A 20,207-nucleotide genomic window follows, 5' to 3' on the forward strand; every position below is an offset into this window, starting at 1 on the left:
GCGAAATATCTCGGATGAGGTTTGTTTATTTCTGCGCAAATGTTGTCTTTGATGCCATATTTTGGTGGTTGGATCAGTCGTGCAACATTTGCACATAAGCGCCTTGTCTACCATGTAGTGCTACGGCAAATAGAAAATGTAGAGCTGTTTCAGGTCTGTAGTTATGTTGCCTTTTGTGAAGGCGTTGTGTTTGGCCAGGCCCTACTGTACATATACTTTACTTATCCCAACAATAAAGTTCAGCGTTTCTTCTTTTATTTGACCGTGTAGCCTATATTACATTTCACTTAATAATTGTAGTCCTATTGTCAAAATGTCCTGTGTTTACATGGCTGGGCAAAATGAGTACCATGGACAGCGCCACGAGACCCTTTAACGAGAGACTGCTGCAGTAGCCAGTGGTTCTCAACCTTTTCAGGCCGCGACCCCCAATAATCATATTTTAACGGACCCCGATGACGAGCACTAGGAGTTGAGGAATTACATTTTTAATAACACGGTTCTATTGTGAAAATAATATAATAATAATTTCTGCCTCTAATATTTTACAATTTGGCCAATGTTTAATTTGTCATTTTAGAGGTAGGCCTATTTAAAAGTCCTTAAACTGTCACTTTAGAAATGTGCATATTATACACTTAAACGTTGTGTTGGTTTGTTTACAGTTGAGTGAGAAAACAAGGTTGCACATTAAGTTAATCATCTGGGGACCCCCCCAAAATTATTTGGGGACCCACCTGGGGGTCCCAACCCACAGGTTGAGAACCCCTATAGCCTATATTTTGCAAGAAGAAATGTTTTAGAGTTGCAGAAGAAACATATGCTATAGTTCCGATTAGATGACACATTGCAAATTTGCAACACTAATTTAGACCTACAGTAGGCCTATTTATTTGTATAAATGTTTTGGTATTGCACTAAGGAGCAAAATTTGAGGCATTTATCAGTGAATGGAGAACAATGGACAAGTATGATTGCATAATGATGTTTGTTGCAGGAAAATGTTATATAAATTATAAATACCTCAACTGAAGGTAGAAGGGATGACACTTAACAATAACTTCAATATTTCTCCAAGACAGTGTAAAGGTCTCTATGAGAGACATAGGACATTGTATGAAATCAACAGTATTTTGAGAAACATTACTCTCCATTTTCTGGTTTGTTCCAAAGATGATCATATTTTGTAGGAAAAAATTAGATCACGAAACAGAAGAGATTATAATACCATAACCTAAAATTCACAGAGAAAGAAGATAGACATTGTCATAATAATGTTAATGTTAAGAGAAAATAACAGTTAATATGATTAATAAGCCTTTTTAACAAAAGAAAGATAGATTTATGTTGATCTTACAACAGATAATTCCTAACTCATTTTACTTTAAAGTAGCCTAAAGGTTTTCGGTCAAAATATCTGATCCATTGGTAAAAACATTGTCATGGCAGTGAAAAGATCCACCTCATAATAAAGATCTAGGTTGACATGAAAATGCAACATTATACTGCTAATTTCACCAAGACAATGTACTCAAATAGAGTAGAGGATTTACAAGGCAAACTATGATAATATTATAAAATAGATCAGGCTTTGATACTCAAAGCCTGAAGTAATAAATAACCCGTTATCAGAAACAAAAGAACATACACATTGTCATAACTATGTTACTAGAATGTCACTAGAAAATCATGTCAATAAATAAAGTTGGACTGAACTGAAGACCTTAGCTGCAGCAAAAAAAAGAAAAAGAAAAAAAAAGTATCCATTCATGTCCTTGTCAGAGGATGACTCAGTCCAGCAGTCTTCTCTGGGACTATCTTCACCTCATTCTTGGACAGGAAGTGCACCACCTCTTGGACACACCTGGAGTATCCCTGATTGACAGGTGCTGAGTTGACAGGTTGATGCTGCTGCAGTCGTGTCAGAAAGCAAACTGTCATCTCCAGGATGTCTGCTTTATCCAGCTTGGAGTCATTCTGTTGTTTGAGGATCTCTGGACCCAGGAGAGACTTGAGCTGCTCAATGCTGCTGTTGATTCGCTCTCTGCGCAACTTCTCCACCAATGGTTTTCTTTGCTGAAGAAGAAGGGCATCATTAATAAACAAATTCTGAGGAACAGCATACATTTGAAGTACACACATTTTAGGACTGAAATGTAAGTGTCCATGAAGCATGTATACATAATGCATCTGGGTTACGAAACAACCCGCTCCCAGAATGTTTTGTTTGCAGAGTCTCAAGGCAAAACAGAAATGCAATTGTTAATTATTTATATGTTCCAATATTGAAGGCCAAAACCATTAAATGCCCTGTCTGCCTTTAGACTGCAGTCAAATCTGAGTGTGAAGTTAGTTGAATGAATTACATAACATTTTTTTTTTTTTTTTTACAAATCATTGCAATAATTTTATTTGTGTTTTTGGCATTGAATAGGCCTATATTGGAACATGAACAACTTTGGTTGGACTTTCTCACAGTCTTGGCAAATCAGAGAGCCATGAAGTACAATGAGAAATGTCATGCTACCACATACTCAATGCTGATGGACAATGGTTAGATCTCAGGGGAACAGACTTTGTGTGAATCTGGGTAAGTGGTGACCCTGTAAAGAGAGCAGATCTGCTCGATTCCGGTGCCTCATGTTGAGATCATTGACTTTGACTGAGCACATGCTCATCATTACATCACACGTGTGAGTTTGACAAAGATCCCTATGGTGTAACAACTTACAAAAACAAAAACAAAAACACGCCTATACCTTCTGTTTGACTTTATGCTGCATATCTGGCACATAATGAACAATTCTATTACACATATCATTAAATGATATGCACACACTAATCATCCAAATTATAACCCATTTGTGATATTGTTATTGATCATGGTATATTATAAACTACAGAATAATTTAAATGCATTCAATATGACCCATTTTAATAATTAAAATAATAACTGCTTACATAATTCTCATTGTCATATACTATATGTAGGCTATTGATTACATAATGGTTCATCTTGTTTCTTTAAATATTTACTCAACAAATGTATTCAGCATGATGAACAATCCTGACCAAAAGTTTTTCTCAAAATATTTTTGAAATTGCCAGAACTATTTTGTGAGTGTTATTTACAAAATATGCCTTTCATATACAATTAAGACGTATGTTAAATGACACAAGCAGAAGTAGATGCTGCTGGCTGGAAGTCATGTGAGTAGAGAGTTGGACAACATTTTCGACACTGAGTCCTGTGAGCTGTGGTGGTCATTGCAATACAAAAGGACTTTGAATAGACAGATATGTCACAAACCATCTGGAGGGAAAGGTTCTCAATAGGTGGCTCTGAGAATTTCAAGAAACATGGGTAAAGTAATAGATTAAGAAATGTTAAATTAACTATAATATTTATAGTGTAATATTATTCAGCTTAAAAATGCACTCCCCTTGAATTAATTGGTAAATGTTTCATTGTTAACCATGGGGTGGGGGTCTGTGAAGGTTTCTTCCTGAAGTGTGCCAAATACCAATTCCCCTCTGAGAATAGCCAGGTACAGGTGGGTTTGAGGATGCTAAAGACATTGAACTGATCTCCAGAGAATAAATGTAATGGACAAAAAGATTTCATTGATATTTGTTTATTGAAAAAGACTCAACAAGTCATATCAGGTGTATGCATTCCTCAACTGAATGCAGATAGAAGTGATGACACATCACCACAACAATTTGAATATTTCTCCAAGACACCATACTCAAATAGAGTAGAGGATTTACATGATAAGTCTCTATGAGAGACATTATGAAATGAACAGTTTGAGTAAACATTACTCTCTCCATTCCACAGTAGTTGGTTCCGAGTAATATAAAACTTTACACTTAGTAAAGGCAAATTAAAGAAATACAATCTTAATATAGATCAAGTTTAGCTAATCACAGAGTGATGACAAAAGGTTTAACAATCATATTGATCAATAATATTCATAGAGAAAGATTCCTCATGAAAACATTAGCATCACTGGAAAATAGTGAAAGTAGGTGCTTATATAAGTATCCCTTAAAGGTTAGATTAAACCTATATTGATCTTACAACAGATCATTCTTAACTAATCCTTTAGATTAAAGTGATATCTAGTCCACAATGGAACATTTTCAATGAGAAGGAGTCATGCATGTTTTTAGATCAATTTGATCTGTAACAATCTGGTAAAACTAAAATATCATAGTGAATAAATCAAAGTATAGTGAAAGCTAGGCTTAGAAGTTAAATTAATATCAGATTACTCTGATGTATCAATTGAGTAATGCAATGTGACATAAAACACATGTTATAACATTTTCCTAGATATTTCCATTTAGCTTTTTAAAAACAAAACTAAAAAGGTATTGTTTTTTTTTTCTAAAGTAGAAAAAAAGAAAGAAATCAATTGTACTCCCCCCCCCCCCCCCTGTTCTATGACAGTAATCTTGGACCAATATGGTCAGCTCAGTTAGTCAGTTAGGAGTTCCAGTCTGTAGTTTTCTACCAGGGCCTCCAGAGGGCGATGTTGACTGGACTCTTCTCTTTGGTGATGCTGGACTGAACTGGAGACCTCAGCTGAGGTAAACAAGTCTCCTTCATGTTCTTGTCAGAGGATGACTGCAGGTTCTGGAAGTGGTCCAGCAGTCTTCTCTGGGACTGTATCTTCACCTCATCCTTGGACAGGAAGTGCACCACCTCTTGGACACACCTGGAGTATCCCTGATTGACAGGTGCTGAGTTGACAGGTTGATACTGCTGCAGTCGTGTCAGGAAGCAAACTGTCATCTCCAGGATGTCTGCTTTCTCCAGCTTGGAGTCATTCTGTTGTTTGAGGATCTCTGGACCCAGGAGAGACTTGAGCTGCTCAATGCTGCTGTTGATTCGCTCTCTGCGCAACTTCTCCACCAATGGTTTTCTTATCTGCAGAAAGAAGAAGGGCATCATTAATAAACTTATTCTGAAGAAAAATATAACCTTGACTAAGTAAAAACATTTCAGGAAATAAATGTAAGTGTCCATGAAGTTGAATCTTCAAATTACCTTGTGGTTCAGAGTCAGGAGCTCCTTAGAAGAGGTGAATGGTGAAGTGATTGTAGGAGCCATGGCTGATCTCTGTGCTGTGTAGACTAGAGGTCTCTGTAGAGAGAATCTGATCTCTCCTGGCTTCATCCCTCCTATTTATAGTCCCCAATCTCCATATGAATGTGTGGGTCTGGGTTTGGTTGGACTTTCTCACAGTCTTAGCCAATCAGAGGGCTAGAATTGACAATGAGGAATGTCACAACAATAGATCTCAGGGGAACAGGTGGACGACTGGGGGGGATGGAGAGAGACTTTGTGTGAATATGGGAAAGTGGTGACCCTGTAAAGAGAGCAGATCTGCTGCCTGATGTTGGGATCAATGACTTTGACTGAGCACACTCTCATCACACACGTGGGAGACGGATAATGATCATTAATGGTGCATGCTCATTGTTGCTATATACTTTAATACATATATATATATATATATATATATATATATATATATACATTAATGGTACAGGCAGAACGCACACACATCACTCATTACATAAACACATTTAAATATTTGAAATATAAACTATAGAAAATGATTGCTGAATATATTGTTTAAATGTGATATATGTCAGTGATGAAGAAAAAAAGAACTTCATGACACATTTTCAAATTTTTATTATATTAGTTACTTACAAAAAGCTTTGTTTTCAAAGATTTATTTACAAATTTAAAATGAGGGTCAGGGTTAGGGTTAGGGTTAGGGTTAATTAACGAAGGCTTTAAAAAAAAAAAAAAACTATCCTAATATTCCAATATTCTTAAACTAATTTGGGTATGTTTTACTTAGTTTTAATGTGCACAAAAGTAACTTTACAAAAGTAACTGTCAGATTGTTGCTGTGAAATACAAAACCGATGTTAAATAGCATACGTTTTGATTGATTGATTGATTGATTGAAGACTTTATTAGAAGTTTGCATAGGAAAAGGTACAGTTTCATGACGGTACAGTTCACTGGTACAAGGTCTACTAAAAGGAGATCCATGAAAAGACTACGCTTATTTCCACAGGAAACCATTAAAGTATATAGAACACACGTTATATGGTGTTCAGAGGAAGCAAATGTTTCTCCTGCCTGTTGGCTGCATGAGTAGAGAGTTGCTCAGAGTTTCCCACACTGAGTGCTGTGTGCTGTGGTCAATGCACTATAAAAGGACTTTGAATGGACCTTTAGTGACTGACGGCTTATAGATCCTGACATCACAAACCATCTGGAGGGAAAAGACCTCATTGGGTCATTTTGAGGATTTCAAGAAACATGGACAAACTCACAAATATGTTGTGTAATATATGTAGTGTAATATTACAATTATATTGTCAATGAAATATCAACTATGAATTCCTTGATAAATGTTTCATAAACATGAAGCTTGGTGTGTGTGTGAGACATGGCTCCTTCCTGAAGTGTGCCAATTCCCCTCTGAGAATGCTAAAGACATTCAGCAATTCCCAATGAACCACCTCCAAAAATATCATTTTCCAGTAGTTTGAGAACAATAAAAGAAATTATTGATTGTAAAACCACACGATGAAGACAAAAGGATGTATCATCAAAATAGGTCAGTAATGGATAAATCAAACAAATTGATGGGTTTATGGAAATACATTATAGTATGAAGGTTCCATATAGATTGTATAATATACAGTATATGTATATGTAGACTATATGTGGAGAGAGAGAGAGAGAGAGAGAGAGAGAGAGAGAGAGAGAGAGAGAGAGAGAGAGAGAGAGAGAGAGAGAGACCTCTACCCTGGGAGAGTCAGAGGTTGACAGGGGTATCAACCTCTGACTCCCCCAGGGTAGAGGTCTAATTCTATTGTCCCATAGGGGCTCTGTGAGTGAGGTTTCTCTGGTTTCCCACACTCTGTCTATTGACTGACTTCAATGGAAAGACAACAGAAGTGTGTCTTATTTATACATCACATTAGTTACACAATGTGACGTCATTGTTTAGAAGAGAAACAGTAGCGGAAACATTTCAAGTTGGGTTTCAAGAAAACAACATTAAAAAGAAAACGATTCAGCGGAATTATGTAAGACAAACCAAAATAGTGCTGTATGAATGAGTTAGCTGTTTTCATTTGTGGTTATATCAAGGCAAGCAATTGCATTTGAATAGATTCCAGTTTAATGGAGGTCTAATTGCCAAACCCTTCCATATGATTAGATATTCGCTGATGTAACTTATAGCCATGCATTTAACGGACTGATATAAAGTCAGAAAGAATCATATCAAAAGTCTATGTTGATATTTGCTATTGTTACATGGATTTAACTTTGAGGTCTTCATCAAGGAATAGAGAAAAAGACAAAGTGCAAAAAAGATGTCAGTTTGTGTTTGTTTATTGAAATAGCCTCAATGAGTCACACAGGTATAAATTCCTCACCTGAATAAAGATAGAAGTGATGACACATCACAACAATAAGTTGGATATTTCTCCAAGACACTGTACTCAAATAGAGTAGAAGAGGATTTACAATGAACAGCATTGTGGGTAAACATCACTTTCCAATCCACAGTAGTCTGTTTAGAGTCAGAGAACCACAATACTTTGCACTTTGTAAAACTATACAAATGAAAGAAATAAGATCTTAAAATAGATCATGTTTTTCTAATCACAGAGTGATGACAAAAAGTTAGCAATCAGTTCGGTCAAGGACATTCATAAGATTTACATCATTATGAAAATATTAGTGTCACTAGAAAATGGTGACAGTATCCCTTAAAAAAGGACAGATTAAACATATTGATCTTAAAACAGATCAGTCTTAATTAATCACATAGACACTGTACTCAAATAGAGAGACATAAGACATATTAAATGAAAAGCATTGTGGGTAAACATTACTTTCCATTCCACAGTAGTCTGTTGAGAGTCAGAGAACCATAATACCCTGCATAATGTGAAGTGAGCGGTTCTGCATTGTATGTGTTAATTTCATTAAGCGTTCCGCAAAGCTTGGCCAATAAGCCAAGTGTGGAACGGACATACATACATACTGTACATACATACATACAGAGAAAGCCAGATGTATTATCACAGTGTTTCTCAAACATTCAAATGTCAAGGTCTCAACAAATACAAAATACAAATGGAACCAAATGGACGCTAACGGGTCCATTTGGTTCCATTTGTACATTGTCAGAGTTTACAGACTTGTGGGTCAATTTAGACCCCCATAAAGGAACCCACAGAGTCCCTGGAATCCACTTTGAGAACCACTGTATTAGCGGTTAGCACTGCTCAAAAAGGCAAATAAGATCTTAAAATAGATCAGGTGTCGCTAATCACAGAGTGATAACAAAATGTTAAATGACCAGTTCGGTCAATGGCATTCATAAGATTTACATCATTATGAAAACTGTCACTAGAAAATGGTGACAGTACATGATTTTGATTATCCCTTTTAAAACAAAAGGATAACTTAGACACAGATCTTACAACAGACCAGTGTAATTTAATCACTTAGATTAGAGTATTATATCTATTCCACAATGGAAACATTTCCATAAGGACAGTAAAGTTCTTATAGATCAATTTGATCTATAACGATCAAGTAAAAAAAAAGAAAGAAAGAAAAGAATCCTAGCAGTGGAAAAAAGGCACAGCATTACAAGAGCTAGGCTTGGAGATAATGCAGTAATATCAGATTATTCTGATGTATCAGGTTATTCATGCAACATGCATGGTGTTCATGCCAAAGTCCTGTCAGAGTTTAGCCTGAAAGACAATACACAATTTTCTGCAGACGATGGCATTCTAAATATCAAACAAAAATGTGTGGGTAATAAAAAGTTATTCAAACACAGAAAAGTAAACAAGTAAAACATTCTTTCATTAGGCCTATAGCATTTTTCAGTTCTGTTAGGCCTATAGTAATCTTGGACCAATATGGTCAACTCAGATGGTCAGGTTGGAATTCCAGTCTGTAGATTATTACCAGGGCCTCCAGAGGGCGATGTTGACTGGAATCTTCTCTTTGGTGATGCTGGACTGAACTGGAGACCTCAGCTGAGGCAAACAAGTCTCCTTCATGTTCTTGTCAGAGGATGACTGCAGGTTCTGGAAGTGGTCCAGCAGTCTTCTCTGAGACTGTATCTTCACCTCATCCTTGGACAGGAAGTGCACCACCTCTTGGACACACCTGGAGTATCCCTGATTGACAGGTGCTGAGTTGACAGGTTGATACTGCTGCAGTCGTGTCAGGAAGCAAACTGTCATCTCCAGGATGTCTGCTTTCTCCAGCTTGGAGTCATTCTGTTGTTTGAGGATCTCTGTCTGGACCCAGGAGAGACTTGAGCTGCTCAATGCTGCTGTTGATTCGCTCTCTGCGCAACTTCTCCACCAATGGTTTTCTTATCTGCAGAAAGAAGAAATACATCATTAATAAACATATTCCAAAAAATAACGTACATTTGAATAAGTACAGCCAATTACGAACAATATTTAAATGTCCATTCAGTTCAGTCTTCAATTTACCTTGTGGTTCAGAGTCAAGAGCTCCTTAGAAGAGGTGAATGGTGAAGTGATTGTAGGAGCCATGGCTGATCTCTGTGCTGCAGAGTAGAGGTCTCTGTAGAGAATCTGATCTCTTGTGGCTTCTTCCCTCCTATTTATAGTCCGCCATCTCCATATGAATGTGTGGGTCTGGGTCTAGTTGGACTTTCTCACAGTCTCAGCCAATCAGAGAACCAGGATGGACAATGAGGAGTGTGGTGTTGCCACATGCTCAGTGCTCTTACTGCTGAGGGACAATGGTTAGATCTCAGGGGAACAGGTGGACGACTGTGGGCTTATGGAGAGAGACTTTGTGTGAATCTGGGAAAGTGGTGACCCTGTAAAGAGAGCAAGATCTGCTGCCTGATGTTGTGATCAATGACTTTAGACTGAGCACACGCTCATCATCATAATGGTGTAACAAGGAATAATCCACACAATTTACTGAACAATGCAAAACTGTACAGTAGTAGGCACATTTGACTTTTTGTTTATATCACATTTGACTTTTTGTTTATATCTTTTTACTGAATGTATACACTTGCATGAGAAAGCTATACTTGAATGAGAATTTCTGCCCCAATTGTTGCTATTTTAGCCATGCACCTTACAGTACAATATATGACATTGTTATTATTTCACATTTGTTTCCTTGTTTCTTTTGTTCTTAATTCTTTATAACTTGAAATTGAAAAATTTAGGCATCTTTTACACCTAAACTTGTGATGTGACAATAAAGTGGAATCTGGAATGTGGAAACAATAAGAATATGTCACCAATGTTAAATTAATTAAAAATAATTTTCTGGTATTTTTGTACGGAAATCTACGTTTATTTTCACATTTTTTAGATCACTTGAGTTGGAATGTCCTCCCTGACAAACAACATTAATCTTATTCGCCTTCTGAAGGCGTTTCTTTGGGGCGAACAAGACTCTGTTTCGCCAAGATTAAGTGAAACACTGAGGAAAAGTGGCTACAGATATGTCTAGGATGTAATTGGTGATGTAATATGGTTACACACACACATATTGCTATGGCAAAACGCTGAGGAAAACACATTGCTATGGCAAAACGCTGAGGAAAAGTGGCTACAGACACATAACTCTATGGAGTGGTTTACCACCGCTCAAAAAAAATCAAACCTCGGTTCGAAGTGGAGTGGTGAATCTGAGCAGCGTGCGTGCGTACGTGCGTGCGTGCGTGCGTGCCTGCGTGTATGTGTGTGTGTGTGTTGAGTGTGCCTGGCCTGCACAAAACAGCGCCCCTCCTTTAACTAGTGTGTTGTGTGTGGCCACTCAAGGTATTGCCAGGCTACGGACACGGCCAGCCAGCCACCCAGCCACCCAGCCACCCACCCACCCACGGACATACCCACGGATATACCTGTCTATTGGGAGTGCTTTCACCACTCCAAAAAGTTCCCCCTCTTCTGTGTTGCCTAGAACTGGAGGATTGATTTTGGGGTTTGTATTGTAAAGTACAACGGTGTGATGTCTTTAAGTTGTGATTTGCAATACAAACCCCAAAATCAATCCTCCAGTTCTAGGAAACACAGAAGAGGGGGAACTTTTTCTTTATTTCCACACAACTCCTCTAAGGTATATTAATGACATAGTTCAATATTGAAAATGGGTGGTCTTCCCCTTTAAGGACATACCTGGGAATGTTTTGACATAACATTGTTTTAGGGCGAGGTTGCATGTCGCCCTGAGGCGTCTTACTAGTACTAAGGAAGGACAGACACATGCCCAATAGTTTCCTGCCTATGATTTGCTCTTGCTTTTATACAGCGGAACTACTTAAGCCATCTTCAACTCATCAGGCATAATGCTAGACTCGATAATGAATCGATAATATGAGTAAGATGTTTAGCAATCACAGGAGCTCAATCTTTCACAAATCTAGCTGGCATGCTGTCTAAAACTGTATAGCCTTTGTATAGACAAAAATTCAAATAATTTAAAAATGTGTAGATTGATTTCATGAAATACAACACGTGAATGTTATCTTAAAATGTGTCTTTGACGAAAAATCTAAATTGATTGTTAAATGACACAAGTTCTGGTGTTCGGAAGAAACAGATGTTTCTCCTGTCTGTTGGCTGGAAGTCATGTGAGTAGAGAGTTGGTCAGAGTTTCCCACACCAAGTCCTGTGTGCTCTGGTCAATGCACTACAAAAGGACTTTGAATGGACCTTTAGTGACGGCTGTTAGCTCTGTGTTGCTGAGACTGAACCTGACGTCACATACCATCTGGAGGGAATCATTGATATCATTAACATTGTAAAAAAGAAGTTGCTTTATTACAGACGTATTACAGACGTCCACACAAATCATTCTATAGCTAGGCTTTATTTTGTAGGTTTCGGTTATAAAGAGTGTGTATAGTTTCAATGTACAGATTATTTATTTTTTGATATTGTACTTAGACTGATGACAGGTTCTTGGTTTACCTATAATCATAGATTACTATTTCCATGCATTTGATGTAAAATTCGCTCTGAATTAAGAGCGGCTGCTAAAGGCCTAAATTGTAAATGGTAAACACAAAGTCGCCTAAATTCTATTAAGTACGTAACATACTGCAAAACACAGACTCCCCTTCATTATTAAACATGAGGATGGTTTGCGACAGCTCCTTCCTGAAGTGTGCCAATTCCCCTCTGAGAATAGTCGGGTGCTGGTGGGGTTGAGGATGCTAAACACATTGAACTGGGACTCTGCTCTCCAGAGCTTTCCCACACTCTGTTCATTGACAGAGCTCTCACTGAACAATAGACGTGTGCTAGTTATGTGTAATGTATCCCAACACCAGCAGCCCCCCCTCCCCCCCAAATGTAATTGTTGTATAAAAAACAATCAAAAAGTATTGACGGTATCCACACGATGATAACAAACTTGTACGACTTATCACTTTTCAGCTTTTGATATATTTTGCTCTTTTGGATTGGCCAGTAATGTATGGCCCATACAAATAATAATCAAATTGATTCTGTGTTTATGGAAATACATGTGTGTTGGTTGGGGCTGGTTCAGGATGGATTGTCCTCTGTGAGTGAGGTTTCTCTGATTTCCCACACTCTGTCTATTGACCGAGGTCAATGGAAAGACAATAGAAGTGTGTCTTATTCATACATCACATTAGTTACAATGTGACGTCATCATTTAGGAGAGAAACAGTAGCAGCAACAATGTTGGACTCAAGTCGATTTTCTTGAAACTACTGGAATCTTAAGACATTAAAAAAAGAAATGACACTTAAAAATGATTTAAGACAAACTATGATTTTGTAAAATAGTGCTGCATGAATGAGTTAGCTGTTTTAATTTGTAGCTACCATAAGCCAAGCAATTTTATAGATTCCCATTTCATAGAGATCTAATTGCCAAACTCTCTTCCATGTCTTTAGATCTTCACTGGTATCTGTAGCCAATAGCCATACATTTAATGGACTGATATAAAGTCAGAGAATCATATCGAAAGCCTATTGATGTTGACATTTGCTATTGTAACACAGATTTAACTTTGAGGTATTCATCAATGAATAGAGAAAAAGACAAAGGGAAACATTTTGTCAGTTTGTGTTTTTTTTTTAATATAAAACAAGACTCAATGAGTCACATCAGGTATACATTCCTCACCCAAAGGGAGATATAAGTGATGACACATCAGAGCAATAAGTTGGATATTTCTCCAAGATGCTGTACTTACTCAAAAAGAGTAGAGGGTTTACAATGAGAACTCAGTCTCTATGAGAGACATAATGAACAGCATTGTAGGTAAACAATACATTACTTTCCATTTCACAGTAGTTGGTTCAGAGTCAGAGAACCATAATTTGCACAAAAAACAAAAAAGTCAAATGAAAGAAATAAGATCTTAAAATAGACCAAGTCTTTCTAATCACAGAGTGATGAAAATAGTTAAACAACCAGTTCGGTCAATGACATTCATATGATTTACATCATTATGAAAATATAAAGTGTCACTAGAAAATGGTGACAGTATGATTTTAATCATCCCCTTTAAAACAAAAGCATATTTTAGACATTAGAATAAGTTGGATATTTCTCCAAGACACTGTACTCAAAAAGAGTAGAGGGTTTAAAACGAGAACTCAGTCTCTATGAGAGACATAATTGTAAATGAACAGCATTGTAGGTAAACAATACATTACTTTCCAATTCACAGTAGTTGGTTCAAAGTCAGAGAACCATAATTTGACAAAAAAGTCAAATGAAAGAAATAAGATCTTAAAATAGATCATGTTTTGTTAATCACAGAGTGATGGAAATAGTTACACAACCAGTTCGGTCAAGGACATTCATAAGATTTACATCATTATGAAAATATTAGTGTCACTAGAAAATTATGACAGTAAAATATGTTAAATATCCCTTTAAAAAAAGAATTAAACATATTGATCTTACAACAGATTAGGCTTAATTAATCACTTAGATTTGATAATAATATAATAGTCCACAATGGGGGAAAATACGAGTTTTTAGATCAATTTGATCAAATACATCGCTTGGAGTTGACAGTAATATCAGATTATTCTGATGTGTCTTTTCATTCATGCAACATGCATGGTGTTCATGCCAAAGTATTGTCATAGTTTAGTATGAAAGAAACATTGGTGAGTTGTCTGCAGACCATGGCATTCTAAATATCAAACTTAAAAAGTAGTTCATAAAAGACTTTTCAAATACAGAAAAAATAAATTAAAACAATTCTTCCAAAATTGCATTTTCAGTTCTGGTATAGTAATATTGGACCAATATGGTCAACTCAGTTGGTCAGGTTGGAATTCCAGTCTGTTGTTTTCTACCAGGGCCTCCAGAGGGCGATGTTGACTGGATTCTTCTCTGTGATGCTGGACTGAACTGGAGACCTCAGCTGAGGTAAACAAGTCTCCTTCATGTTCTTGTCAGAGGATGACTGCAGGTTCTGGAAGTGGTCCAGCAGTCTTCTCTGGGACTGTATCTTCACCTCATCCTTGGACAGGAAGTGCACCACCTCTTGGACACACCTGGAGTATCCCTGATTGACAGGTGCTGAGTTGACAGGTTGATACTGCTGCAGTCGTGTCAGGAAGCAAACTGTCATCTCCAGGATGTCTGCTTTCTCCAGCTTGGAGTCATTCTGTTGTTTGAGGATCTCTGGACCCAGGAGAGACTTGAGCTGCTCAATGCTGCTGTTGATCCGCTCTCTGCGCAACTTCTCCACCAATGGTTTTCTTATCTGCAGAAAGAAGAAGGGCATCATTAATTAACACATTAATTCTGAAGAACAATGTAGCCTTGAATAAGTACAAACATTTTAGGAATTACAATTAAGTGTCCTTGAAGTTGAATCTTCAATTTACCTTGTGGTTCAGTGTCAGGAGCTCATTAGAAGAGGTGAATGGTGAAGTGATTGTAGGAGCCATGGCTGATCTCTGTGCTGTAGAGTAGAGGTCTCTGTAGAGAATCTGATCTCTGCTGGCTTCATCCCTCCTATTTATAGTCCCCAATCTACATATGAATGTGTGGGTCTGGGTCTGGTTGGACTTTCTCACAGTCTTAGCCAATCAGAGAACCAGGATGGACAATGCGGAGTGTGGTGTTGCCACATGCTCAGTGCTCTTACTGCTGAGGGACAATGGTTAGATCTCAGGGGAACAGGTGGAGGACGGGAGAGAGACTTTGTGTGAATCTGGGAACGTGGTGACCCTGTAAAGAGAACAGATCTGCTGCCTGATGTTGAGATCAATGATTTTGACTGAGCACACGCTCCTCATTACATCACACACGTGGGAGACAGATAACGATCATTAGGCTAATGGTGTAACATAATCTATATATTATGCTCACTATTATACGTGTATATCTGGCACTACAGTATCCAGTATCAAACATATTGTATATCATTATCATGGTACAGGTAGAATGCACACTAATTATCCCATTACACGTGTGATACTGACATGACTGATCACTCATCAAATAAAAATACATTTAAATATTTGAAGTATAAATCATAAAAGAATATTGTTGAATATTGTTTTTAAATGTGATCCATATCAGTGATGCGAAAACAAATAACTTCATGTAATTACCAAATGGTTGATTAAATTAGTTATACTTTAATATAACTAATATACTATTAGTATACTTTATTTTAAAACGTTACATGAACAGGGATTTATTTACAATTCCAAAATGGCGTCTGACGAAGCACCCTTTTTCCTCATGTACAATCTTAGTCCATAACACTGAGGCTTTATTAATTTAAACAACTTATCCAAATATGCCTATTGTTTTCCTAAAATTTGGTATGCTTTACTTAGGTTTAATCCGCACAAAAATAACTTAAAAAACTTGTTGCTTGAAGAAAGAACATGTTCCAATATATATTTTTCATGTATCAAAACATGACAAGTTATGGTGTTCAGAGGAAGCAGATGTTTCTCCTGCCTGTTGGCTGCAATGAGTCATGAGTAGAGAGTTGCTCAGAGTTTCCCACACTAACGTGCTGTGTGCTGTGGTCAATGCACTACAAAAGGACTTTGAATGGACCTTTAGTGACTGACGGCTGTTTAGCTCTGTGTTGTTGAGACAGAACCTGACGTCACAAACCATCTGGAGGGAAAATACCTCATTTGGTCATTTTGAGGATTTCAAGAATCATGGACAAAGTCACAAATGTACAAATATTGTGTGTAATATCGTGTAACATGTTATATTGTGAATGAAAAATCGCCTACCCTTGAATTCCTTGATACATTTTTCAATATTAAACATGAGGGTGGGGGTTTGAGTGTGCCCATCCCCTCTGAGAATAGTCGGGGGCTGGTGGGGTTGAGGATGCTAAAGACACTGAACTGGGACTCTGCTCTCCAGAGTTTTCCCACACTTTGCTCATTGACAGAGCTCTCACTGAACAATAGACGTGTGCCTGTAGCTTAATGCTAACATCCCAACACAAACAGTTCACAATCAATGACCCCTGTCTGTAACGAAGATGTGCTCTGTTACTTATCTTTCGCTCTACTTTGTACATTTAATCTATTTTGCTAAATATATTGCATACGGTATTGATTGAATTATTTATATTTGCCCAGCATGTGCATTTAGTAGGGGTGTAACGATACATTTTAACAACGATACGATATGACACGATACATGGTTGAGGATACGATACATGGACGATATTGGTTCATTCATTGCGATACGATACGATTCGATTCAATGATTTAAAATCGATATAGTAATTATTTTGCAAATAAATTAAATCTGTGTGAAATGTGTCAATAGTGCATCTTTTTAAGGGAAAAATCTTGGATCATGGATATAAATAAGTAAACATTGTGATTCTCTAGCAAATACATGGACATTAGCCTATATTTCAAAAGATATGGACAAACCCACACCTTGACATGAACACTGAGATTACACACACGCAAAAGGGCCTTTCTGTGTGGAGTTTGCATGTTCTCCCCGTGTCTCCTAGGGTAGGTATCCTCACAAAAAACAAGCAGTAATCCTGGTCTCTATACTGCATCCCCCTGGTCAGTCTGATGGAGGGTAAAGGAACTGGTTGGAATAATGTGTTCCTTCCACGCGCAACGTCCAACCGAGGAAACTCCCCCGTCAGGTGAAAAGAAGTGACTTGGACTCCTCATGCATAGAAGGAAGCATGAGGTCCGTCCGTTGTCTCCCCAGGTTGGCAGAGGGAGTGTAGCGCTCGGGATTACATTAGATATTTGACATCGGGTGAAAAATGGGTTACAAAATCATGGGATTAAACATTAATAAATAATAAAAATTAACAAACTGACCAAACAAAATGTAGGAAACAAAAACTAAGGTACCCATAAAAATGGTTCCTGACCCAGTGTTTGGGAACCAGTGGTTTAGAGCATGGGCTAATGAATTTAGGCTACAGACAATAATGAATAATACTAATAACGACTAACAAGATTACATTATCCTAGTTTAATAGGCCATATAACATAAATAGCCTACACTTTACTAAAGGTTTAGTGTTAACAATACAAATAATTCTGTGAATTTAATAAGCAAATGATATAGTAAAAATATGATTTTAGCTATAGGAGAGAGCAGACAAATTCTAAATGGAACAAAAATTAAAGCTGATAAATGGGTGACACCTCCAGCTCAGCCGAAGGATATACTTACCTGTTGATGCTCACAATGATGTTGCAAATTAATTCCGTCCTTGTCCCTTTTATGCCCATATATGGAGATCCCTGATTTCATCAATATCATCCCAGCTCAGCAGTGCCCGGGTAGCTCAGTCGGTAGAGCTCTCGCCTTTGTACCGCAAGGTCATGGGTTCGATTCCGGGCACTGCCAACTCAGCGTATGAGTAGCTCGGCTTGACAAGTCGTGCGGCAAGTACTGGGAGCTGATGGTAGGTGTGGCGCTCCACCTCAGCAGTCCATCTCCCAGGGGTCTAGTCCATTGTAACGGGGACAGACTCCCGCGTGTTACTGGCTGATACCGACAATAAGCCACTCCTGACCTACTTGTCAGCAGAAGGATATAGCTAACCTGTTGGGTCAGTCTCACGTCATATCCATATTTGGGAAAATATGGCCACACGTTGGCCTCATTTTGTCCAAATTAAACAACCAACCGCAACATGAATCACACTTGCTAATTAATTCCATCCTTCTTCCTTTTATGCCCATATATGGAGATCCCTGATGTCATCAATATTAAGCCCATATCTGGGAAGACCCATATGGACATATTGTGTCAACAAACATCTATGATGTCAGATGTCATCTCCATGTATGGGAAAATATGGCCACATTTTGTCCAACAACCAACCAGGTCTGTGCATTATTTTGGTCAAAGTTGATGCCATGTAAGCCCCAGCGCTCGCCCAGCAGTCTGCAGTCTGCCAGGCAGATGTGTGCAAGCGCCCTTTAGGGCGAGGTTGCTTCTTGTCTTTGACGAACAATCAAAATTCATGTTAAATGACACAAGTTATGGTGTTCAGATGAAACAGATGTTTCTCCTGTCTGTTGGCTGCAAGTCATGTGAGTAGAGAGTTTCCCACACAGTGCTGTTTGCTCTGGTCAATGCACTACAAAAGGACTTTGAATGGACCTTTAGTGACGGCTCTTAGCTCTGTGTTGCTGAGACTGAACCTGACGTCACATACCATCTGGAAGAAAAGGATCTCATTGGCTTTAAACTGTGGATTTTACCACCATTGTCAATATAATAATACGTTTCTAACAATAAACTATAGCAAATATTACATAATGTCCACATGAATCTTTCTATATCTATGTTTTGTTATAATGACAAGTTACATAGCCTACTGCAAAACACAGATTCCCCTTGAATTCCTTGATTATTGTTTCATTATTAAACATGAGACAGGGGGTTTGAGACTGCTCCTTCCTGATGTGTGCCAATTCCCCTCTGAGAATAGTCAGGTGCTGGTGGGGTTGAGGATGCTAAAGACATTGAACTGGGTGAGTTCTTCCACAATCAATGTTCAAAGAACTTTCCACTGAACAATAGCCATGTGCCTTGTTAAAATCGAACAAACAAACAAAACAAGGCGTTTACTTTTACACAAAGAAAGATCAAACCATCAAGCTTTTAACCTCATAGCCGTAGATCTATCCCTCTACTCTTACCTGTCCTGCATGTTTCATGCTTACTGAGGTGCTGCTAGGACACCTGAATTTCCCCCATGAAATCAATAAAGGTCTGTCTGTCTGTCTGTCTGTCTGTCTGTCTGTCTGTCTGTCTATCAGTGTCCCCCCATCAACCTCTGACTCCCCCAGGGTAGAGGTCTAGATCTGAGTGAGGTTTCTCTGGTTTCCCACACTTTGTCTATTGACTGCTGTCATTGGGATAATAGAAGTGTGTCTTCTCAAACAATTAAGGCTGTACGGCTGTTTTCACCCCTGTCTGTCCATCCCTGTGTGTGTGTGTGTGTGTGTGTGTGTGTGTGTGTGTGTGTGTGTGTGTGTGTGTGTGTGTGTGTGTGTGTGTGCACATGTGTCCGACCGACCACCCGTGCGCGTGTGTGCACGTGTCCGTCCACGCAGGGCCGTGCTTACCATACAGGCAAAATAGGCAGCCGCCTGGGGCCCCCTCACAGCCTGGGGGCCTCATGAGATTATTATTATTATTTTATTTTTTAACCAACATGGCCATCAGGGGGCCCCAGTTGAGCTCTCAACTGTGAGACAGAGAACAGTTGAAGTGAGGGTGAGGGTTAACATTAGCTCATTAGAATCTGAAAAGAGCGTGGCTCTCAAAGGTGTGACCAGAGAACAATGGTCCTGATTACCCAAGCGGTTCTTTTGTGTCTGTTCTGTGATGTCACGTACATTACTTTAACTTTAAGAAGGATCGATGCAGGGAATGGATACATTATTTCTAAAGTGTGTGTATATATTTATATTTAAAAAAAGTTTTGAGGGCCCCCATATTTATATATACATATAATATATGTGTATCAATTCCATTTCATTTTGGGGGCCCCAGATAGTTTGAAGTGGGGCCCGGGATGAGATCAATATAAAAGAAGGGTAAAAAGGGCCTTAACATGAAATGTGATGTTTAACTTGAAATAC

The 20,207-nt window shown here is 38.2% G+C and overlaps 2 protein-coding genes and 2 pseudogenes across 4 annotated transcripts; all 4 read right to left on the reverse strand.

The window, feature by feature from the left end:
- Window positions 1-1,767: 1,767 nt before the first annotated feature.
- LOC308287169 (transcription factor HES-5-like) lies at window positions 1,768-2,783 on the reverse strand (the record flags this gene model as incomplete). The annotated part of the gene is made up of 2 exons (XM_080728289.1): window positions 1,768-2,076; window positions 2,760-2,783. The coding sequence occupies 2 exons, from the start codon at window positions 2,781-2,783 to the stop codon at window positions 1,768-1,770; spliced, it is 333 nt and encodes a 110-aa protein (XP_080584415.1).
- Window positions 2,784-4,516: 1,733 nt separating this feature from the next.
- On the reverse strand, window positions 4,517-5,185 carry LOC308287432 (transcription factor HES-5-like; the record flags this gene model as incomplete). Its single annotated transcript, XM_080728605.1, has 2 exons — window positions 4,517-4,936; window positions 5,057-5,185. The coding sequence occupies 2 exons, from the start codon at window positions 5,183-5,185 to the stop codon at window positions 4,517-4,519; spliced, it is 549 nt and encodes a 182-aa protein (XP_080584731.1).
- Window positions 5,186-9,033: 3,848 nt separating this feature from the next.
- On the reverse strand, window positions 9,034-9,653 carry LOC308286501 (transcription factor HES-5-like; annotated as a pseudogene). The gene is made up of 2 exons: window positions 9,577-9,653; window positions 9,034-9,457 (listed from the first exon to the last, which is right to left on the reverse strand). The product of its transcript is annotated as a transcription factor HES-5-like (transcript).
- Window positions 9,654-14,422: 4,769 nt separating this feature from the next.
- On the reverse strand, window positions 14,423-15,088 carry LOC308286606 (transcription factor HES-5-like; annotated as a pseudogene). Its single transcript has 2 exons — window positions 14,964-15,088; window positions 14,423-14,839 (listed from the first exon to the last, which is right to left on the reverse strand). The product of its transcript is annotated as a transcription factor HES-5-like (transcript).
- Window positions 15,089-20,207: the final 5,119 nt, after the last annotated feature.

Source organism: Nannobrachium achirus (genome assembly GCF_963921795.1).
Source record: "Nannobrachium achirus genome assembly, chromosome: 6".
NCBI lineage: Eukaryota > Metazoa > Chordata > Actinopteri > Myctophiformes > Myctophidae > Nannobrachium > Nannobrachium achirus.